Genomic DNA, 25657 nt, shown 5'->3' with positions numbered 1-25657 from the left:
TGCAGTGAACATAATACATAGAAAGTCTATACAGTCCATCTAGGTGGGTGAATCCCTATACTGTACATAGCAATATGCTATCCACCATTTTTTCTATTGGCCAAATTACTGGACAATACAGATGTACTGATGGTTTATGTGATTGATAGATATGTATGTGATAACATTTGGTTAGAAACAAAGAACACAGTGAAGTATCCCATAGGGAATTTGAATATTATTATAAATGTATCATAGTTTATTGCCAGTACTAAGCAGTTTCAGCAGACATGGCATTGAGAGTGTTTATTTTACTGTATTATTGCGACAAATCGTTTAGCAAGATTGAGTATATTATGGCTATGAGACGTCCTGCAGGGGGGTTTTGAACTGTCAATCTGAGCTATAAGGTCAATTGAGATCAGTCAGACCCCTAGAGACCATTAAGACCTGTTAAAGCTGGTAATAGCTTGACAGTACACTTTCCTCCACCATCAACTTCTACTTAAGTTGCTAAAGAAAGAAATATAAATTGATAGTTTTCATTTCGGCAGAGAAAACTGCATAGCATTCCCAGAACATTATGTGAGAAGATAGAATAAAGAGAGGTTAGCGCTTACGTTTTTGGCAGTGATATAATAGTCATTCTTAATTGTAACTTAACCCCTTCAGGACTGAGCCTGTTTTGGCCTTGTGGACGCAGCCAATTTTTTCAAATCTCACGTCTCACTTTATGTGGTAATAACTTGGGAATGCTTTTACCTATTCAAGCGATTCTAAGACTGTTTTCTCGTGACATATTGTACTGTATGTTAGTGGAAAAATGTTATCAATAAATTTAGTATTTGTTTGTGAAAATCACCAAAATGTGAGAAAATTTGCAAAAACTAGCAATTTTCTAAATTTAAATGTATCTGCTTGTAAGGCAGATAGTAATACCACACACAATAGTTACTAATTAACATTTCCCATATGGCTACTTTATGCTGGCATTGTTTTTTGAACATCCTTTTATTTTTTCTAGGACGTTACAAGGCTTAGAACTTTAGCAGCAATTTCTCACATTTTCAAGAAAATTTCCAAAACCTATTTTTATAGGTACCAGTTGAATTCTGAACTGGCATTGACGGCCTTATATATTAGAAACCCCCATAAGTCACCCATTTTAAAAAAAACTGCACCCCTCAAAGTATTCAATACAGCATTTAGAAAGTTTATTAACCCTTTAGGTGTTTCACAGGAATTAAAGCAAAGTAGAGGGGACATTTTAAAATTTCTTTTTTTTGTCGTAAAATCAATTTTAATCAATTTTTTTCTTTAACACAAAAGGTTTTACCAGAGAAACGCAACTCAATATTTATTGCCCAGATTCTGCAGTTTTTAGAAATATCCCACATGTGGCCCTAGTGCTAATGGACTGAAACACCGGCCTCAAATGCAGAGGAGCACCTAGAGGATTTTGGGGTCTCCTTTTTATTAGAATATATTTTAGGCACCATGTCAGGTTTGAAGAGGTCTTGTAGTGCCAAAACAGGGAAAACACCCCCAAAAAGACACCATTTGGCAAACTACACCCCTCAAGGAATTCATCAAGGGGTATAGTGAGCATTTTAACCCCACAGGTTGTTTGCTGAATTTAGTGGAATTAGTCCGTAAAATTTAAAATCTAAATTTTTTCCAATAAAAATGAGAAATTATCAATTTTTACAAGGAAGAAAGAAGAAAAAGCACCCCAAGATTTGTAAACCAATTTCTCATGATTACGGCAATACCCCATATGTGGTAATAAACGGCTGTTTGGACACACAGTGGGGCTCAGAAGGGAAGGAGCCCTGAGGGACCAAAACAGTGGACAACCCCCAGAAGTGACCCCATTTGGGAAACTACAGCCCTAAAAAGAATTTGTCTAGGGGTATGGTGAGCATTTTGATCCCATAGGTTTTTTGCTGAATTTAGTGTAATTAGGCGGTCAAAACTTCTATTGTTTTTTATAGTTTTTTTTACGGCGTTCACCGTGCACTATAAATGACATATTTAATTTATGCTGTGGGTCGATGCGATTACGGCGATACCATATGTATATAGGTTTTTTATGTTTTATGGTGTTTGCACGATAAAATCAGGGTTTTAAAAGAACTATTTTGTTTTGTGTCGCCATATTCTAAGAGCCACAACTTTTTTATTTTTCTATCAGGAAAGCTGTGTGAGTTCTTGTTTTTTGCGGAACAAACTGTCGTTTTTATTGGTACAATTTTTGGGTACATATGACTTTTTGATCCCTATTTATGCAATTTTTTGGGAGCTGAAGTGACTAAAAATAGTGATTCCAGTATCGTTTTTTTATTGTTTATTTTATGGCGGTCACCATGCGGGATAAATTACATTATATTTTTATAGTCCAGGCCGTTACGGACACCGCAATATCAATTATACATAGCTTATTTATTTTTTCTAATAATAAAGGACTTTCTAAGGGAAAAAGGGTGATTTTTGACATTTTATTATTTTGAGATTTTAAATTTTTACATTTTTTTGTAACTTTTTTTTTTTTAGTCCCACAAGGGACCTGAAGATCCAACTGTTGTTATAATACCCTGCAATACTTATGTATTGCAGGGTATTATACCTGTCAGTTTCACACTGACTGGAGGCATATTTCACCTAATCGCCTTCCATAGATGGCAGACCGGAAGCCTTTGTTAGGCTTCCGGTTGCCATAGCAATCGCCCCCGCAACAATCGGCCCCCGAAATCCCGTAGCGGGGTGCCGATGTTGCTATAACAACTTAAATGCGGCGGTCGCTATTGACTGCCGCATTTAAGGGGTTAATCGATTTCGGATCACCGCTCTGATTCGACCTGATGTTTTCCCCCAGTACTAAGGCTGCTAGTAGCAGCCTGTACTGGGAGATGCCGGGCTGCAGGGAGCGCCTGTGTGCTCTTATAGGATCACACATAGATTAACGGGCTGCAGGCACAAGGACAATGGGGTGGTCGGGAAGGGGTTAAAGGAGACTGAAATGTCCCTCTATCTGTAGGTAAATGCTACAGAATAGAATAACCCTGTGTTTACAATTAGCACATACGTGCTAAGATTGTACTAGTATTTCGGCTCTGGTATTGACTGATCGGGAGTAATGGTAAAACAGAGAGAGACACTAACTGTGTAAGATTGATTTCCAGACGGTGACAGGGATTCCATTATCTGCGGCGAGGCGCAGGTCATTTTGATCCTTTTGCTTTAAGCCTGGAGCCAGTCCAGGAGTTTTCGGTGTCAAGAAGCAGTGCTTGTACAGAATTACCTTTAAACTATTAAATCCAGCTCCAAAGCTGCCTACCTGCCAATTTGCCATCTTTGAAAGACACAGTGCTTTCCTCTATGTGCCTTTTATTAGCCGTTACAAAGAAGGCATGTTTTTATAGTAAGTGTAAACTGAGAAACTCACGGCTTTCAAACATTAATGACTGAAGGCTTTATATATTGCAGCAATATAATCAATATTGAGAGCTACGCTGCCACCAAGGAGAGGGGCCTTATTGTTTTTCCCTGGAAAAACTTTCAGAACTATTTCTTTATACATACATTTGCCTTTGTCATTTATGTCTAGAGCTCACAAATGGCCAAAATATAAATTCTCGTACCTCTACTTTTTTTTTTTTACCCTTTTGTCTATGTAAAACTTTTGATATATCCACATAAATGTAGCAGATTGGAGTTTGTTATATGTGTTATATGAGCTTTTTATAGAAGTGCAGGTAACTTCCTGACTTTTCATAAATGAATGAGTTATTAATATAAGTCTTCAATACAAATTTAGATCCATTACATCTGTAGCTTCTCATTCAGTGTCCCCTGAGTTATACGCAAAGAGTCTTGTAAGTACTGTGTAAGCCAATATATCGTAGGTTGAAATTCATTGCATTTCATGGCTGTCACTAGCTCTGAATGGAAGGTCTGTGATGATGTGACATGCTGTAAGACATGGTTGCCATCATCCATCTGGGCCCCAATGCTCCTGGGTCGTTCATAGTCTTTGTGACCCTAGGAATTCTGTAAACTTGACTGGAAGATTTGTTCCTGTAAACCCATTTTTATTTAATAAAATATGTATTTATCTATTTCTGTAAATCACCTAGGCAGTTTCTAAAATAACAGAAAATATATGGCTATGTGTTACATAGAATTTAAAGTTGTTGAATTTAATTATGTAGAAAGAGTTTGCAGTACTATCATGCTTTTTTTTTTTTTTTTTTTTTTTTTTTAAAACACAATATAATTTAAAGGGGCTGTCTAAGATTAGGACAACACCTTTAAGACTATTGTGGGGATCTCTTTTAAGTGTGGACCTTTATGATTAGCTCTACAATACAGTTTTGTGGCAGGTTTTGGCTCCATTTTTATTTAGCTATGTGGATCCAAAACAAAGAAATGGTATAAATAAAAGACTGATCTATCGCTTTTCTTTTGTGTCCACTTCTGTTTGGCTAAAAAAAACAAAGACAAAAACTGCATCAAAACTGTGTGTGGGATCCTGGCCTAGCAGTTGTTTTATATGGGTTTAGTATAAGTTCTACATAGACTTCATTATTCTTTATATTGCAATGATGGTAACTAATTATTAGTTCTAGAGGTAACGGTGGCTATGCAGTAATGTAATTACCTTTTCTACTGACTAGGACGTTTAATAGGGGAGACACTGGTATTTTTGGAATTTGAAGCCTGATAGTGACATTCATTTAATCCACCTTTATCTTATTTTTAGGGTATGTTCACACGGCCTGTTTTCAGCAGCTATTCGAGCCGTAAACGCCTCAAAAAATGGTTAAAAATACGGAGGCTGAACGCCTCCAAACATTTGCCCATTGGTTTCAATGGGAAAAACGGCGTTCCGTTCCGAAGGGACGTTTTTTAAAATTGGCTCATAAAAAAACGCCTAGTAAAAAGAAGTGCATGTCCCTTCTTGAGACGTGTTTTTGAAGCGGTGTTTCATTGGGTCAATAGAAAAACAGCTACAAAAACGGCCGGAAAAAAAGCATTATAAAACGCTTGATGCTTAAAAAACGGCTGAAAATCAGAGGTTCTTTTCCCTTGAAAACAGCTCCGTATTTTACAGCCAGTTTTTGTTTCGCGTGTGAACATACCCTAACAGAAAACTTTAATCTGTAAGAAAAAAGAAGGCTTAAAATATAAATACACGCTTTTTCCTGGTTTCCCATATTTTTGTATGGTCACTCCTGAGAAGGGGAATGAAAGAACACTATATTTTATAATATGTTATATATTCGCACAGCACATTGAATTACAGAAAGCAGCCCTTTTCCAAACCATACATACATGATGTCAATTGTAACATTTTCTTAGCGAAATCGCTTTTTATCTTTGTTTGCTAGCTGACCGATCAGCTATAATTTGTCCGATTGTCTATCACATAAAAATGGCAGCTTTTCTGAGGTAAATAGTTAAAATCCAAGAGTTGTCTGAGAAGTGTAAATGCCTAATAATACAAGTGGAACCTTTGTCCTTTAGAATTTTGTATTCTTCTCTTTTCTCTCGTTATCATTTAGTTACATTGCAATTATTATTTTTTTCCAGCCTTGTCTCCTTAATAAGAGGACAAGTCATGACCGGAGATGGAACCCCTCTAGTTGGCGTCAATGTGTCTTTTGTGAAATATCCAAAGTATGGTTATACTATAACACGCCAGGATGGCACGTAAGTAGCATCGATTTTTGTGACTACATTTGAAGAGTGGACGCCTTTAGACAACTTGTTTAGTTTGGGATACCACTGTATGGTGCAGATGGAGCAGGACTTCAGCAAAATCACACACGTTAACACCCAATTATATATAATATGTAACCAATAGTCCGCTTCAACAATGGTTTCTCTAAATTACTACTTTGTAGTACAGTACCAGCATGAAGTGGGTCCCATGAGCAGATCTGCTTACAAACCAAGCATGAAAATGAAGTATCGTATGTATTTTCTTACTTAGCCTGCCACATGGACCGCACTGTTTGTCAAGTCCAGGTAGCTTTCCCACTGGACTCATGTTAAAAAGAAGAGCGTATGTTTCAATACATGTGAAATCTCCAGCCAGCAGATTTCATACAAAAAGCCAGCAGATTTTGTAGAGTTGAACAATATGTGATTCTTGGATGAAGAGGTACTAGCTGCGTGACTGAGTTCTGCCAAAAAATAGGTGTTGCTACCTGTCAACTTGTCTAATTTATAATAATACCAGTGATAATTCATTCAAAATCTAGATTATGTTAAACTAACTTAGTGAAATGACTGTATTTTCTTTTGTGATGTGCAGTGGCGTGTGTGTTGTTTTTTTTTTTGTTTTTTTTAAGAAACATAGAAGCTCAACAATTGACAAAAGACAAAAGATTGACTATACTGTTCAATTTTACATACTAAGCAATTGCTGGAAAACAAACTGTACCCAGTGCCTACTAAACTTACATTTTTTGGGGTAGGAATAAGTAGGCATTTGGACTTTGAATTTATGGTACAATTACAATATAAAATATAACTTTATATTCTTTGTATGTGCCCAGCTAGGGTACTAAGACCCAGACAGAATACACCAATTTTCAGTCACCTACAGTAGAAGTGTTGATGCAAGCATTCATATCACATGTAAATCCTCTGATTTCCTTTCAGTGCAGTTCCCATAAAATTGTCCTAACCAACCTCCCCTACCATACAAAATAAGTCTGTGCCAAAATAGGATGCCTCCCCATTATTATTACTACATTAAAACTGTGCTATTACATTTTACTGCTGTTGCCAGGTATGCCCACCTATCCACCGGCATGGCTAATACAATACCTGGTGTAGTGACCGGGGGGTAGGGAAACGGACAAGTGAGCCCTAATCTACCCGCCACTCTGTCCCTGCCTACTTGCAACGACCCGCCCTAGGCGATGGGGTACAACTGGGCGGCGGTCCCTGCACTCAGTAAGTGCACGACAAACACGACAAACATACAAGGGAATACAAGCAAGGGAAAGGGGCAGTTGCCCACGGCAACACAGTGAGCAACCAGAGTGGTGAACGAGCCGAGTCAAGCCAGGAGTGTGCGAGGTACCAAACGAAGAGCAGAAGAGTAGTCAGTAAGCCAGGGTCTGTATGGAGCAGGATCAAAATAGAAGGAGCTGTAGCTGGGCCAGGAAACCACACGAAAAAGAATAACAAGCAAGGAGGAACAGGAAATGCAGGTATAAATAGACAGAGGGCGGGAGCTAGCTGAGTCTGGCCAGGCTGCGATAGGCTCTCCCACTCCTAAGCCTGCCAGCCTGAGTGGTGGAAGCTGGAGTCAGTCTCAGGGATGTAGATTCAGGTGCTGACTGATTAATTAAGGGAGTTAACCCCGAAGCTGTGCCTGGCAGATCCTTTACACCTGGGCCGAATATTTGTGGGTAATATAAATTGTGACTCATGGGTGATATGACGCAAATCATTGTTTTATATGTATTTTTTGCAGCATGGAAAGTCTTATCGTAGAAATATTCCTCATTATATTATTGCCCTGTTATTTTGTGTGGACTGCAGAACCTGACCTTGAAATTATGATGAGTAGAAGTGTAGAAGTGCCTCACATCTTGCGTCAAGACATATCTGACCTAGGGACAGATTAGTCAGCTACTGAATGTGTGGATCTAAGGTGCATGCAGGGAAAATCTCTTTAAACTTAACAAATTCAGTACTCTTTATCAGTAACCTGTATTGTGTTATATGTTTTTTTTTGTAGGTTTGATTTAATAGCCAATGGTGGAGCTTCCCTTACACTTCACTTTGAGAGAGCCCCTTTCATAAGCCAAGAAAAAACGGTGTGGTTGCCCTGGAACAGCTTTTATGCCATGGACACTCTGTCAATGAAGACTGAGGAAAACACTATTCCTAGCTGTGACTTAAGTGGCTTTGTAAGACCTGACCCAGTTATTATCTCCTCACCTCTTTCCACCTTTTTCAGTTCTTCACCTAGACGGAACCCTATAGTTCCAGAGACACAGGTACTCAAACTGAATTAATGTATCAACGTAAAACTATGCAATGTACAATGAATACCTAACAAACAAATTACCATTTCAGAGTAGTAACTTGTATGGTTTCAAAGGGATCACAAGACCGTATTCCTGCTTATTTAACTTAGAATGCGGAGGTTTAGCTAGAGGTTTGCCATGCAATGTAATCTCTGCAGAATTGCATTTCCCAAAGATACATTAAATGCTTAGAGGTTAGCACACAAAGTCACAAACCGATAATAAGAAAAAATATATATTCTTTTGCAATTCACGTTTATCATTTATCTTACATTATGAAGTGATGTATAAAATCTCCAAAGTTTATAATACCTTCTTTTTTTTTTTTCCTAGATGCAGAGTAATTTTACCATTATGGTTTTTATTATGCAAACATAAGAATACAAGCAAATAAATAAAATGCACAGAAAAAAAATTAGAAGCACATAAAATGTGTTCTGCTATTCTGCATTGTTTGGCTACATTCACACGAGCGTGATAGCGTAAATCTGTCCGTGTGCGTTGCATTTTGCATCAGTGTGCTTTGCGAGTTGCATGTGTTTTTTCACGCACTCGCAAGCACTTCTTTTTTCTTTTTTTATTGTAATTGATGCATAAAACACAGATAGCACACAGATGTCCATCCGTGTGCTGTCCATGATATTCACGCACCCATTGACTTCAATGGGTGCGTAGGTACTTGAAAACGCACCATGTAGTGAGTTTCACGCAACAGGCGCTCACTGCATGAAAGCTCACGCATGTGTGAATAGCCCCATTGAAACCAATGGGGCCATGAGCTGTGCGTTATTTAAACGCACAGCACAAGAACGAGATTCACGCTCGTGTGAATGAGCCCTAAGGACAATCATCACACGGTAGGAATACTATAAACATATGAAATATGTAACTAAAGGGGATGCAGTGGTTGGGGTCACAAATAGGCCTGTCTTTGGGGCCTAAAAGTTTCCTCTACCCCATATGAGGAAACAGTACTATGATTGACATCTGATAGTTGGAGACCCTCTACTGGTTTAGTATTGGGACCCAGGAGCTTACGCTTCCTTCCCATTGCCATGGATTAAGATCATTACTCCGATCGCTTATCCACTTACATTTCTATCATGTTGGCAGCGCTTCCCCTGTTTACTCAGGGAGATGTCCTGCCGACAACGATAATATTTTAGGCTGCGTAAATGATATAATCAGTCGATGAACGAGCGTTTGCTTGTTCATCGGCTGTTTGTTGCCATGTTTACACGGCACTTATCAGGAACAAAATTTTTGTGAACGCTCGTTTGCCCGATAATTGGCCGGTACAAGAGAACCCTTAGCCAAACACATAAGATGAAAGTTTTCCAAACATGCAGATGTGGAGGTAAAAAGGAATTGGCATGTTGGATGTCAATATGGTCCAATTCTTTGTTCCTTTGGGAGAGAATATGATGCTTGAGTTGTCTGGCAGCAGTTTATTTCTCTCTCTCCATTGAAATAAACCTGCTGAGTGTGCATGTTTATCGTGGAGTTGGTTCAAATCACACTCGAGCGTTCGTCCGACAGCTATGCTATAGAGAAATGTTTTGGCAGACTCAATATTTAGTGATGCTGAAAACAAGTGAAGCTGTGACAACCTTTTAAAAATATTTTATATAACGGTGTAGTCAGATTTAATAGGTAAAAAAATTATAATTGGGCTATCAAGGGCCTATATTCTATAGTGTATACTATAAAGTGTCTAGGCACCTATAAGTTAATGCTTTATCTGTTAATGCCTCCATGCACCTAATGCATCTTTAGTACCATACTGTTGTTTCTGCACAAAGACTGTATTCGTACAGCAGTTGCTTGTCTTACAGTTAATTTCCCCATAAACTGGATCGGCAGTAAAATATTTAGTATATGAGTGAAGAAATAATATCATTACAATGTTATATTCCTTTTATAACATTTATCTTCGGTCCCTAAGTCTATACTAATATGATCATATATTTCCATCCATAACCAAACAAAAAAATTTGATCTATTTCTGCCCCCCAAAAAAGTTAGTTGACCTTGAGGAACCTCCCATTGGGTGTATTAACATAATTAAAATGTATCTGCTAGGCTTCCTTTACTCAGAGAAAACCTGTGGGTCCTGCTTCCCCCACCCACACAGGCTAATTGACTTCCTGTATGAGTTTGTATGGAAGAAGCTGTCAATCAGCAGTGTGTGGGCGGGGGGTGCAGGACTCACAGGCTTCCTCTATGAGTCCTAACAGCATTAAAGCTAGTTTTGAAAATACAGAATCAAATCCTATCAAACTGTATATGCACCCGCAGCATCTCCACCTTTATTCTATGCTGCCTCAGATAGGAGACCTAACAGATTATTAATTTCTTCCATCTTTTTTATTTTAATGGTTCATTATGGAAACAGGTGTAACGGATAAGAACTTTGCCCTAATTATTGTAGATCAAATAGTATTATTGTTGAGTATGGTAGATTTCATGAATTCCTGATCAAAATGTGAAACATCTGTGAACCAAGAATAAAGGATAGTGGGTAACTTATGTGTTATGTTTTATTACCTATTAAAACAAAAGGAAGGCTAGGCAGTTGAGAAAAGTACTTTGCTTTATTGATTTGTGTAATTGATTTAAAATGTCTTCATGTTTTAGGTTCTTCATGAGGAGATAGAGATGCCAGGCTCAAACCTTAGACTTTGCTTTCTGAGTTCCCGAACTCCAGGATACAGGTCACTGTTGAAGATCACTATGACTCAGTCGACTATTCCACTTAACCTTATTAAAGTTCACTTGATGGTGGCAGTTGAAGGACACCTATTCCAGAAGACTTTCCAGGCATCACCAAATTTAGCCTATACATTTGTCTGGGATAAAAATGATGCCTATGGTCAGAGAGTGTATGGACTATCAGACGCTGTAGGTATGTGCTCCTGCTTCAGGAATAAAAGTTCTATTGACATGGAGAAATGCTTGAGAGCAAAAAGTAACCTGTGGCCCTGGTAACCAGTTAGTTATCACTACATTTACAGGATCATTATTACTTGTCCTTTTGTTCTGTAAGTATTTCTGTAGCTAGGAGAAGTCCAATTATAACTAGAAAGCAAAGTTGCATCTTGCTAGTGGAACCTTAATATTTTTGGCATTCAACATAAATAGTTTTAATTGCCTTTACATATGATACAAGGTTAAAGGGGTTGTCTGATCACAGACAACCTTTTTAATATGAGAGCCATCATGGAAAACCACAGGATTGCCACAGGTCCCGCTCCCGAGACACCCAGCATATTTTGAAGAGGGAAGCTGCAACCAGCCAAACACTTCCCCAGAAGTGGCTTGGTTTCCTTTCGTTCTGATGGAGTTGTCTTGATGTCCTTTTGTCTCTGCAGAGATCATGTATGAATCTAAAACCAGAACCTCTTGTGCACATCTATATATGCAGCCAGTTGCTCTACTTATGCCTTGCATATGACTTTTACAAAACTGTTTATATATCATAGAGACATAATAGAAGTTTTGATCAGTGGGGGTCTATGTGCTGAGAGCCCCACAATTGTTGAACTGAAGGTGCATAAGCGTTCAGCCGAGAACTCTGCACCTACGACTGTGATCAGCGCCTCACATCAAGCTGAAGATGGACTCATAGACTTTATGTGAGGCCGTCTTCAGCCAAACGAGAAGAGTTGTAAGGTGCAGTGTGCTGGGCTGAACGCTCCTGACCGATGGTTTCAGCAATGGTGGGGAGTCTCAGTGACTGGACCCCCACCGATCAAAACTTCTGATATGTCTCTCTGACATTTTAAAAGTTTTGTGAAAATTCGGTCACTCTTTAAGTGCTGCTGATGCTCATAGAAATAAAACAGAGAGGAAGCTAGGTTCACTGAAATAGGTCACGAATATTGCTTTCTTCCTTTAGCCAATGTTGTTTGGCTTGGATTTCTTTATAGAACTGCTCTATGTACTGAAGTGTTCATGATGTGAAGAAATACTAATCAGGCGACCTTTTCAACTTCGCCTTTTGGAAGTGCATTGTAGTTTGTTTTATTTTTGGGAACTTTTAAGCTTTTTATACATTTACTGATTACAAATCAGTAAAAAACGGCAGCTCCTCATACACTAGTTATTGTAAGACTACATGCACACGTTGCGGAAATTAGTGCAGAAAATCTGTGTCAAAACCGCAGGTAATTCCACAGGTAAAATCCACACCTAATAGTTCGTTTTTTAATGTGTTTTTAAACTGCAGTTTTTACACTTTGATGCGGAAATAGGTGCGTTTTTATACTTCAGATTTTGGTGCATTTTTTTTTTTTAAAACTAGTCAAATACAATTCACAAGTGTAAACGCAAGATAAATTGACATGCTGCAGATTTAAATTCCGCACCCCAGATCAATTTACACGTATAAAAAAAATCTCATTTACTTTGCTGGTACTGTATTACGCTGCGGATTTGCCGCACGAATATACGTGCAGCAAATCCACACGTAATACGCATGGTGTATATTTGGTCTTATCGTCCATATATCAGATTTGTTGTATGTTTTTGGGTTGTCCGGTGCAGACGTCTTCTGATTTGTCATCCTGAACCACAACCTTCACAGACCAACCGTGGACAAGTCTTTCAGAAAATCTAAAATTTCTAGTGTACGACCAGCTTAACTCCTATGAAAGGTTTTTTTGCTTAATATTCCCAAATTGGAAAAAAATTAGTACAGGAGAGTTTGCAAGTACTGACAAGAATGTTTAATCACTTCTCTGATCATTAAAAGCCTTTCTATTAGTCTTTCATTCACATCTAATTTTATAACCACAAATACACAGAGCCATTTATGGCACTTTCCAAGCTGACAACATTAAGAAGATATTATTGTGAAACTCCACTTAAGACCTTTGGAGAGAACGCATCTCTAGATTACTGCTTCACAAATTAATTGGAAAGGAAAATGAATTAAGATATATATTTATGATGTTAAAGCCTCCAAAATTGCCACTAGATCTCTTCTTTAGGAAATTCAGCTTCAGCACAACCTCTGTGTAGAATACAAAAGTACAAAAGGAAGATAGCATCATTTATCACAATACTGCAAATGTTCTAAGCAATTGAAAGAAGATGAACTATTAAACTGTAAGCGTATAAAGGAAGAAAAAAAAAATAGCGCCAGTTCTCCATTATTCAAAATGTTCTGATTTATATATTATCTACAGTTAGATTATTCACTATGTTCCGGCGTATGCCTCTACATCCATTTCTTCAGCTTTTTTAAATGGCACATACCGTTCCTGTCATTCTACATAATTAAAAAGGGCTGTGACTTTTACTAATATGTATTATTTTTTTCTTGTCATATTTACAATTGAGATGCTTGATTGGAGTTTGGATTTTGTCTTCACCGTTCGATTTAATGCTTTGCTTTGTGCTCATTTCAGTCTCCGTTGGCTTTGAATATGAAACTTGCCTCGGTCTTATTTTATGGGAGAAAAGAACAGCAGTTTTGCAAGGATTTGAACTAGATCCTTCAAACCTTGGAGGCTGGTCCCTGGACAAGCACCATATAGTAAATGTTAAAAGTGGTGAGTTTAATTTCCTCAATATTCACAGTTGAATTTTAGAATTTAAATAAAATTGTATTTTTTGGATTAAACCTTTACCATTAAAAATCCTATACACAAATATAAAAACTAATTACAGATCTACATCTAAAGTTTATGTACCAGTAGATAGACCATAACTGATGCACCAGTTCCATATAGTCAATAGAAGGCTAAAGTATTCCTTACCACCTCCAATATCTATAGTGCATAGATCTGGGGTTGCCCAATTGTGTATTGTGTAAAAGGGGCTTGGTTTCAGTGGTTTTGTTTCAGAGCGCCAAGCAGGACGGGGGGGGGGGGGGTGAAAAGTAAGAACTTATTGGTCCTGTGGAGTCACCTGGTTTATGACATGATCCTTGTCAGCAGTCTTTAAAAGGATCATGTGACTTTCACGCCATGACTCATCAGGAACAGGGGTAGGCAAGCTCCAACATTCTCCTCACTACACACACACCTTAGTCGCTTGCTCTCTTTAAAAAAGCTGATTCCCCTTCTAGGGGAGCACTAGTTCTTTTCAATACACGCCTGTCACATAGCATGTTTCTGTGTGACAAGCACTGTTCCTACATCAGTGAGCACTTTGCTTTAGTGCAGGTGGAGCACTCATTGAAACATGGCATCCACATTTCTATCAGACACTCAGATATGCGTTCCAATGGCACCTACCCCCTCATCCCAGCCCTGTTCAGAAACAAGTGTCATAGATTGTATCATAGAGCATCTGACTGGCTGAAAGTGAACAAGTGACACTCCATGTGACTCCAGAGAACCAAGACGTTGTTTTTTTAAACCCTATTTGCCACTCTGTGTAGTTGCACCCACTATTTTAACACTACTAGGCTGTATTCACATAAAGCTATGTTCACACAGGGCGGATACGCTGCGTAAAAGTACACAGCGCATCTTCTCTGGTTGCCGCAGGGTATTCCTGATGAAAAAGCACACCAAATTGTGGTGCAGTTTTCGACCGGAATGTCCGCTGAGGAAAACTGCACATTTAAATAAAGACAACCCATATTTACCCTCTGACATCCTGCAGACTGGCCTCCTGGGTTGCCGTTTTATCCCATGTGACCGTTACAGCCTGTGATTGGCTGCAGCGGTCACACAGGATGAAACGTCATCCCAGCAGGCCGACCTGGATGAAGAAGCACATAATTCTGGGTAAGTATAAGATTTTTTTATTTTTATCTGAGTTGCGATTTTTTTCAGCGGAATCGCGTCTTTCCTGCTGCAAAAAACGCAACATTTGAAATTTGTTGCAGGTTTTACCTTCCCATTGAATTCAACAGGGAAAGCGCACAACACAAAAGCAGCGATTACGCAAATATGACATGCTGCGGATAAAAAAAACCGCACCGCTGGTCAATTTCTGCACCAAACATGTAAAACAAACTGTATAAAGGAGGCCTTAAGATAACATACTGATGTCCGTATTTTAATAGGTGCGTCATAGTAAAAAGCCCTGCCCTGAACTGTATAGATACAAGACAATGTTGCTTCTAACACTCATATAGTTTGACAGAGACACTTCTACCCCCTGAAATTGGTGCTAGTATGTAGAAGCCGTACAGAGCTCTAGGATCCACTGTGTTCATCTGTATGAAAAGTACCCCAATGCAGCCTGAGGATAATCCTTATTGTGCATATTATGTGTCTAAATTATGTGCATAAAATAAGGTGCTGTAAGTTTTCCTACATACCTGGGTATGATTCATGGCAAAGTATAGAATAGAGCAAAGATTTTGTCAATTTTTTATATATGAAAATTAATTTGCAGATCTGGCCTGTGAGTTGATTTTTTTTTTTAACAAAACCATCATTACAGGGTTTTTAAAATAATATAAATATGTGTTAAATACTGTCAGTACATATGTAGGTGTAGGATAACTCATTGAGTAACTATAACTCGGTAGGTTTAACGGCAGTCTTATAAAAAAACACAGATAACACATTGTAATATTAGTTTCCATAAGAAACTCAGCGCTGCCACATCTATACATCATGAGGAGCAGAGTAAAGAAGAACGGGGCTGCTTAGATTGAATTTTAGAGTTCTTGATTTTTCTTTCTTTCTGACCACACTTAAATGTGTTTGTAGTCACCAACTTCCTTTTCAGGGTATAAGATGTCAGCAGTTCAAAAAGATCTCAATAGTATAGCTGCATATATCTATATTTGTGTCAACCTTGTGCTCCACAGGGACACCCACAGTCTGTGGTAAAATTGTGGCATTCTTGCGAGCAACCTTAATGTTTCCCTATGATGGCAAAAGTTGCAGGCAATGTGCGAAAAAGTCACAATTTTTTCCTATAAGGAAACGCGTCGCAGTAATGATGCAATTTTACCATGATTCATGGGCTTCACCGTGGAGCCCTCGCCTTTTAGAATATTTTGTCCTTTCTCACTGTCAATATTGACTTGCAGTAATAGAACCCTCCTATTTTCTATAAAGAAAAAACTATATTGAACTTAAAGAAGGTTCTTTAGTGTATTAGATTACTATTACTAATGGAGTTTCCTCAGTATGAGAATATGGAGAAACAATGGTTTGGTTACATATAACTGTTTGGCTACATGTACTGCGTTACTGGTGCGTAATACTGTGCTGGGAGAGAGGCAGAAAGAGCTGTTTCATTCATAGTCTGAGCACTAATTGTTTCATACTGGTAAATTAATAGTAAAAAGTTGATCATTTATTTTTCTGTTCTAGCGTGTACAACCACATTAAATCATTGATACATTGGTTTCATATGCTCCTTTTCAAATGCTTATGTGCCCTTCTAAAAGCCCCATCCAACACATCTCTTTTTACCGACAGATGCATCAATATGGAATGTAATAATTGATATTTATAATTCCAGATTTAATCATGAACTTAATGCCCTTAATGTAAAATCTAAGCATGGTTCCATCTCTTTATATGTGTTTTGGTTTTTTAATTCGAAAACACCAGACGACAACCACCATTCCCATACGTTAATTTTAGCTCTAGGCAGACAATTCAGCTAATTATGTGCAGTATTATACTCTTCTAGTCTCCAGTGTTGGTATATTGTAAAGTCAGACACTGTAGTGTTCACTCATGACATACTAATGTAATGGTGTCAACTCTAATTGTGGCTTTATGGAGGTTTGAGGAGTAGTTGGTGGGTATAGCTATACTTATTGGATTCTAAATGACATTTAGGTGTTAATTTACTTCCCCAATGTTTTGACTAAGGACATTATTTTCCAAGTGCTTTTTTTTCATTACACATCTGTGGATAAAATAACAGGACCAATAATTAAGCTTTTACTGGAGCTGTACCCAGCTGCTGCTTCTTTCTGCTAAACAAACACTATTATTTCCTAGTCACAAAAGTGTCATAGGACACTTGGCTTCTTCATTGTTTTGATTAAGTATTGTCCCCAATTTATCACATCGCTTATAAATCTCATATTACAGTAACTCCTCCCTGGAGAATTCAGCAGTCTGACCCCACACTATTATGTGCACAATATATACTCAGCAGATATATATATATATATATATATATATATATATATATATATATACTGTGCTGTGCTGTGCAAAAGTTTCAGACAGTGGTGGAAAAAGGCTGCAAAGTAATAAGGCTTTCAAAAATAAAAGTGTTAATAGTTTTTTTTTTTTATTAATTAACAATATGCAGTGAATGACCAGAAGGGAAATCAAATCAATATTTGGTGTGACCACCCTTTGCCTTCAAAACAGCATCAATTCTTCAAGGTACACTTGCACAGTGTACCTTGCAGAGTTTTTGAAGGAACTCGGCAGGGAGGTTGTTCCAAACATTTTGGAGAACTGAGCACAGATCTACTGTGACTGTAGGCTTCCTCAAATCCTTCTGTCTCTTCATGTAATTCCAGACAGGCTCGATGATGTTGTGATAAGGGCTCTGTCGGGGCCATATCATCACTTCCAGCGGTCCTTTTTCTTCTCTACACTGAAGATGGTTCTTAATGACATTGGCTGTATGTTTGCATTTTGTTAATTAAAAAAAAAAACTATTAACACTTCTATTTTTGAAAGCATTCTTACTTTGCAGCATTTTTCCACAACTGCCTATATATATATATATATATATATATATATATATATATATATATATATATATATATATATATACACACACCACCTCTTGTCAATTTGGTCTGTTTTGGGCATGTCAATCATTGATACTTTATCTTGCTAGGCATCCTGCACAAAGGAAGTGGAGAAAATCAGTTTCTTTCACAACAACCTGCAGTCATTATGAGCATTATGGGCAATGGGCGTAGAAGAAGTATATCTTGCCCTAGCTGCAACGGCCTCGCTGAAGGGAACAAGCTATTGGCTCCGTTGGCTCTTGCAGTTGGAATCGATGGAAGCCTCTTCGTGGGAGATTTTAATTATATACGACGCATTTTTCCCTCCAGAAATGTCACCAGTATTCTGGAATTTCGGTGAGATTTTAATCTTGACATAAAAGTTAGCTGGAATGTCAGGCAGCATGCTTTTATTAATATGAATTTTATAGTTGACCTGACACAACTCAGAACTACTAAGGTTTTAGTATGTCACAAGTTAAATACACTGAGACACTGAAGTATTGTAATTGTATGTGTGTAAACTGTTTGTATGTGTGATAGCGAATGAGAAATGTAAAGTTAGTAATCCAGCCGGAGTGCTGATACTCTATGATTAAAATATTCTGAGCTCTGACAGGGTATTTCCACAGGAGGGGGAGTCCTTTGCTGTATTACAGAGGGATGTTCTACCGGCCTCCTCATCAGTGAAGGAGAAAGTGACACTATGAACAGATGTTTTGAGCTTTGCTAATGTCCTATGGACTGAGAATGACATTTATCTCTGTCAGAAGACAATCCATTAAGTGTACAGCACATTTACTTTCTGTACATGATTTGTGTTGCTTGTTTATTCTGCGTTGCCCTCTGCAGGATGAAAATCCCATTCTACGTCTTTGAAGATTTATTTTTGTGCTGGTTGCTTTAGCATATACGTTCATATTAAATATGGCAACATGCAGAAGCAATCTGTGCAATAATTAAAGTTCTCCATAATCAAAAATATTTGAAGAGTTTTCCGCAAAAAATGTAAATAAAGCTGTAAGGGCAAGTCCTTGAGTTGTCCTCCTCTATCAAGTCATTAAAGAGTATCTGACACCATGAGTTACAACCAGTATGACCTTCATTGCAGCTTTGATGGTGGTTGTCCCTCAGCTTTCCTAGAGTCCTGAATGGAAAATCGTCCCAGTGAAACAGATTTAGCTAAGGAATGGCAAAATAGATTTTCTAACAACAACAAAAGAGGACTCAACCCTAATAATACATCCCTCAAGAATCATTCAGGATTAAAAATAGATGCATTTAATTGGATTTAGGTTATAGGTGTGGTTGCAATTATCAGCAACGCTAAATATGAAATTATTTTCATTGAACCATGGCTTTTTGGATATTGGTAAATTGGATAAAGGCCCCTCTGTCACATAAAAAGTCCTAAGTATTATAACTGGCACATGGTAAGTGGGGGTCCTGTGAGGATTTGTTTATCATTATTGAAACAATTTTTTAAACCAAAACCGAAGTGGATTTGAAAAAGATGGCTAGTAGTATAGTTTTTCTACACTTGGTTTTGGCTTAAAAAAATACATTAGGCTGGGTTCATATGTTATGGTTAAAATGTGTTTTTGATCAAAACTGTAACAAAATGGCTTGTGACATGTGACCCCATCCTAAAGCAACCTGAATAAAATCTGCACTTGTACGGGCACCCTTACACAATTTGCTTTGGGTCCTAGGAACTTCAAATTACTCCTCAGATTGAGTTCTATCAGCTTGATCCCTTTCACGTGCAGCTTAGTATATGTAAGACAATGTTGTAAGAAACATAGGCCAAAACCACAATGCTTTTCACAGTTCCCCACCCGTCACCTTAACCCCCTCCACAGTATATACCAACACTGTGAATTGTGTTTCACTAACTAGATCATGGGGTTCCCGATGCTCCTCACTGTACACAAACTTTCATACACTTGTGTTTTCTTAAAGGTATAGTTACATGCTGTGTTTAGCACTATATTGTACTTCGTCTACTAATGTATTTATGCTGCAATTGTGTTATCCCCCCCCCCCCCCATACTCATACCCATCTCCTCCCGGCCACCCCGTGGTCATGGCATTCAGGAAAAATCTTCCATTCCTATGTACGAAGGAAATTGCAGATCCTACTGGCAGATATATTCTACTGTGTGGCACTCTCTTTGATGTGGAGGTGACCATTGTCTCATAATATGCTCCCAATGTATATCAAAATGCTTCTTCTCACACTTATTTAAGGTGATTGCTACCCACAAACAAGGCGCCTCATGATTATGGGAGACACTAACCTTGTGGTAGACCCAACCATGGATCGCTCTCCACTCCAAACCATTTTTAGATTTGCTACACTTTCATGACTTGATTGGCATATGGAGAGAATTCAATCCTACAGTTAAAAATGATGCCTTCTACTCAAACCCCCACTCTTCTTTCTGTTCTATTGATAATTTTTTTCAGCAACCAATCCAATCCCTTGGTCTGACCAAAGTCCGCTCTCAGTCATTTTGTCTTTCCTGATTCCTTGTGGAGCCTTCTATACCTGGCGCCTAAACGACTTCCTACTCACAGTTAAAAGTACATCTGCAAAAATCAAGACGGCAGTGAAGGACTACTTTCAACTGAATACGGAGTGAATTACATCTCTTGTCTCCCTTTGGGAGGCACACAAGGCTACCATGAGAGGAAGCCTTATCTCACTAGCTTCCTTTATAAAGAGGGAACACACTAAATAGATAACTGAACTTTCCACTCAGCTTGATAATGCTGAAAAAGTCTGGAAGTCTTAACCCTCTGCAGCCACTAAAACTAGAGTACAAGACATTAAATTAGAACTTAACTTTTTACTGACAAATCAGATGGAAAAACGGCTACGATAGTCCAAACAGAAGTATTACTCCCAGATCAACAAGCCTGGCTCTCTCTTAGCAAACAACATAAATCCCCATCACAGCACTTCTCCCCTATTAAACTCTGCACACCCTCTGGCACCATAACAGCAGACCCCAGGAAAATAATATCTATATTTGACTCCACACTATTCGCTATATACTCTCAACCTAGTCACTTTGACATTACAAACACAAACCAGCTGTTTGATGGCCTTTCTTTCCCGTCTTTAGCTGAAACGCACCTTTCTATCCTGGAAGAAGACATATCCCAACTAGCGGTTGGTTTAGAAATTAAGAAACTGAATGCCTCCAAAGTGCCGGGCCCGGATGGTTTTACCCCTATATACTATAAGTATGTTCCTCTCTTTGGACATATAAAAAGCATTAGAATCTGTTTCCTGGGAATACATGCTCTACATACTAAACAAATGGGGTTTCCGGGGCAATTTTCTTTCCTGGGTTTCGGCCATTTACACCTCCCCATCAGCCTCAACCCATTATGCGAAATCATGAATCCAAATCCTTCCCCAGCAAATGTGGCACTTGCCAGGGATGTCCTCTTTCCCCCATCCTCTTTGTTCTCTGTATAGAACCCCTAGCTATGCTTATTCGGTCCAACATCAACATTAGAGGAATCAAAGTGGTAGGTTTGGAACATAAACTCTGCCTATTCGCAGATGACATTCTACTTACTTTAACCCAGCCTCTCACTACCCTTCCTAACCTATTCAAGAACTTGGACAAATTTGCTACTATCTCGGACTTAACCATTAACCAGTCTTAACATCTCCTTACCAGACGACACTGTTTCCCTATTATGCTAACACTTCCACTTTCTCTGGTTCATTTCCCATATACCATGCCTTGGAGTTAAAATTAGCCTCACATACTCATCACTCTTTGCCGCCAACTATCCCCACTTTATTAGGTCCTTATCTACACTTCTGGAGAAGTGGCGCACCTTACCAATCTCCTGGTTCGGTCGGATAAACACCATAAAAATGACTCTTCTACCTAGGATCTTGTATTTCTTTAGAACACTACCCGTAACAGTACCACCTCACATTTTACACAATTTTCAATGCAAACTAAACTTGTTCATTTGGCTAGACAAGAGACCTCATGTCTCTCACTTCACACTTCAGAGCCTTAAATGTGATGGTGGTTTAGGTGCTCCCAACTTATTCGAATACTATCCGACGGCCACCGTCGCCCAATCGTCCCCACTACATAACACTAAAGACCCACCAATGTAGCTTTTTTTTTTTCATTTACACCCCATACCTGCATCATCGTACCTTTGGATCCCACAACACCTCTGGCCCCCATCACTCAGTCGACTATGGAAACATTCTCTAGCGATATGGGAATCGGTGAAGTTCTCCAGTGGCCTAGCCTCAAATAGACACTCATATGTTACTTAATGGGAAAAGACCCTCAAATAGAAATGTGAGACAGCTGATTGGTCCTCTTCTTGGGATGTGATCTCCCATTGTTCTGCTAATATCACGACCATTGAATTGGCCTACAAAGTTCTCTCTCGATTGTAACTTGTCCCCGGTCGAATCGTACATGCTGTCCCTGGGTACCCTGCTTCTTGCTTCCGTGGTTGCCCAGAGAAAGGTGACATGTTACATACCTGTTGGACCTGCCACAGGGTTATTCGCTTTTGGGTTAGAACCTTCAACCTTACCGGCTCTCTCTTCCACACCCCGGTGAGTCGGGACCCCTGAACAGCACTGTTACACTTTCGACCGCCAGGACTTATGGGCTTACAATTCAAATTCTTCACTTTCATCCTTCTGGCGGCAAAGCAGACCATAGCTCCAGCGTGGAAATCCCCCTACCCTACCATTCTCAATTGCCAAATCAAGATTGGATAAATGTATGGCCAACGAATATCTCTCTAGTGTCCTGAATGATACGACCACCTGTTTTGAAAAAATATGGCTACCTTGGATTTCTTATGCCCATCCATCGATGACTCTATCTTCCATGATCAACCTTTGATCTAGGGGTTCCCCATGTTTGTTGCTGGCAGATGGCCCTTCGGGTTGTATCTCCTATCCTCTCCCCCCTCTTTTTTTTCCTTTTTTTTCCTCTTCTTCTCCCTTATTCCCTTTACTTTCTACCACCTTAATCTTCTGACTTTCAGTAGTATTACAACCAAATTCTGTGGTTGTAAATTCTATGTTATGCAATGTATGTTATACGCAAGTTCTACTTGTGGGTCTCAATAGACCCATGATGTACTCTTACATTGTTTTGTATTACGTCTGCTGCCCATTTGGGCGATGTCATCAAGATCTGTTTTACTAGTTGGTTTCACCCATTCTATTCCTGTAAAAACAATACAATTGTTTGAAAACAAACATCGGCCAAGTAGCAATACTTCAATCACTTTACACAATGGATGTCTAGGAGAGCCCATTACTGTTATGGTCTTAATAATTGTCTGTATTGTAATTTCTCAGCTATGCACTATGTAAAGGGCCTTTTACACCTGCCAATAAGCGTCTGGTGCAGCGAGCGCCGATCAACGAGACAATGGCATAGGCGCTCGCTTGCTCCTGTCACACGGAGCTATGGATGGGGATGAGCGGTCGTTACTCCGATCGCTCGTCCCCATACATTATCATCATGTCGGCAGCGCGTCTGGGAGATGTGCTGCCGACAACGATAATCTTTTACTTTTTTAAAATGATACGACCAGCAGATGAGCGAGCGTTTGCTCGTTCATCTGCTGATCGCTGACCTGTTTACAGCGAGCATTATATTAACGCTCGTATGCCCGATAATCGTCCTGTGTAAAAAACCCTTTTACATTACAATAGACCTTGATCACTGAAGAGACTGCAATAAATAGTTTACTGTTTAGTTACTTATTTTAGGCTGTAACCTTCTCATTATCATTAACTCATATTACCTCATATTTCTAGCGGACTAATTGCCTAATCGTAGGAAGCTGCGCTTCTTCGCTCACTAGCTTTAAAAAGTAATTTTTTTAGTACCATTGTGCAAATGATCTGTAATTTTCTGTCTAATCATATAAGCGTATTATCCATTATACTTTGCTTAGCCTTTTTGAAATGTCTCACTATTTTTCTTTCTCTGTTTTGCTTCCCATCCATTTCTCTGGCTAAAGAAACAAAGAATTTAAACATAGGTAAGGCTTTGGCTTTGAATCGCACAATGGCGCATTTCTTTTCATTTGCTCTCTGTCCATCTCCTTGTGATAGAATGAACTGTTTCCAAATGAGGGATCGCTGCTGTTAATGACTGCTCCCTCCTCTTGTAGATACTCATTGTTTTGTACGTAATGTTAATGGTAAAGTTGTTTCATGCCATTATCATTGTTCATTATTATATTGGCTCAGTACACTAAACATATAATTGTGCTACTCAAACATCCTTCTCAGCCACGTTCATTTATTTCTGCTATTACTTGTGTCACAAAACTGTTTTTATTAGCACATAAGCCTGCTAAGTGGCAGTTGTTTTGTTCATAAGTAATTATGAAAGGATCAAATTAAACCATTGTTAAGGGTAAAAGATTGAATTCGGCTTTTCAAAATACCAAGTGCACGAATGCTGACGGTAAAAGAACATCTATGTACTGGTGTCGTGAATTGACACTGGTATAAAGTGATAAGAAGTCATAGGTTACAATATATATATATATATATATATATATATAATTTTTTTTTTACTGGATGCTGTTTAGATGGCTTACACAAAATAAAAGTACTAACATTGTAAGGTATGTGTTGTGCACCTGGATGAAAATGTAGACAAAGAAAATCCAGATGTTGTTCTCTACATGTATGTGAGTGTGTATGAGACATACAAATTAGATTGTGAGCTCCACTGGGGACAGAGACTGAAGAAAGTAATCACAAGTTGTGTACTGTGCTGTGGACTATGCCGATACTTTTTAACATAAGATCTACTTATTGTGGAGTAAGCATTACCAGCATATTCGGGATCCCTTAACATACATATTCCAAATACGGGCATGTGAATGATCACTTGATATGAAGGTTCACTTTTTTTTAGATACTCCACATGTAGTTAAAAGTTCTTAGTTGCTCCTTGGCAACAGGCAACAAATTGCCACATTTTCATCATGTACTGTAGAAACAAATGATCAGTTTGTATCCTGTTTGTATCCAGGATGTGTTCACATGTAAAGAAATTGTCCAGTTTCAGCAAATAAATTGAATTTTTGTATCATTTAAAGTTATGCAGTTTTCCAATATAATTTCTGTATTAATTCCTCACGGTTTTCAAGATCTCTGCTTGTTGTTATTCAATAGGAACATCAATTGTTTACATCCAGTGGCTATAATTCTGTCCATGGTCATACGATGGACACACAGGTGCGTGGCTTGTTACAGTATGTGTATTAGAGCTCTGTCTTCTAGCGATCCCAGCACATGTGTGTTCATCACATGACCATGGACAGAATTGTATCTGCTGGAAGTAAACAATGAATGTTACTACTAAATAACAACAAACAAAAATCTTGAAAACCATGAAGAATAAATACAGAAATTGTATTGGAAATTGAATAACTTTTATATTATACACATAATAACAGTAATTTTCTGAAACCAGACAACCCCTTAAAAAGGGGTTGTCCAGTCCCTAAAAATTGATGGCCTATCCTCAGGATAGGACATTGATATCTGATTGGTCACAGCCGCAGCGCACGTACAATCCTTGCTTCCCCTTCATTCCTTATCTGCTTGTACTGTGAATCGTCAACACACTTGGGCTGGGTTCACACGACCTATTTTCAGACGTAAACGAGGCGTATTATGCCTCGTTTTACATCTGAAAATAGGGCTACAATACGTCGGCAAACATCTGCCCATTCATTTGAATGGGTTTGCCGACGTACTGTGCAGACAACCTGTCATTTACGCGTCGTCGTTTGACAGCTGTCAAACGACGACGCGTAAAAATACAGCCTCGTCAAAAGAAGTGCAGGACACTTCTTTCAGACGTAATTTGAGCCGTTCTTCATTGAACTGAATGAA

General features: G+C 38.6%; 1 protein-coding gene across 11 annotated transcripts in view; it reads left to right on the top strand.

Moving 5' to 3' along the window:
• TENM2 (teneurin transmembrane protein 2) overlaps positions 1-25657 on the top strand; it is a 2339501-nt gene that overhangs the window by 2253884 nt on the left and 59960 nt on the right. For all 11 annotated transcript variants that reach the window (XM_075856427.1, XM_075856426.1, XM_075856423.1 and 8 more), the window contains 6 exons: positions 5572-5691; positions 7739-8000; positions 10668-10935; positions 13442-13585; positions 17823-18072; positions 23761-23781. In XM_075856427.1, coding sequence (XP_075712542.1) covers positions 5572-5691; positions 7739-8000; positions 10668-10935; positions 13442-13585; positions 17823-18072; positions 23761-23781 — 1065 coding nt within the window. The remainder of the gene's footprint in view (positions 1-5571; positions 5692-7738; positions 8001-10667; positions 10936-13441; positions 13586-17822; positions 18073-23760; positions 23782-25657) is intronic.

This window comes from Rhinoderma darwinii, chromosome 3 (genome assembly GCF_050947455.1).
Source record: "Rhinoderma darwinii isolate aRhiDar2 chromosome 3, aRhiDar2.hap1, whole genome shotgun sequence".
Lineage (NCBI taxonomy): Eukaryota > Metazoa > Chordata > Amphibia > Anura > Rhinodermatidae > Rhinoderma > Rhinoderma darwinii.
The sequence above is the reverse complement of the archived record's forward strand: the minus strand, read 5'-3'. Positions and strand labels throughout refer to the sequence as shown.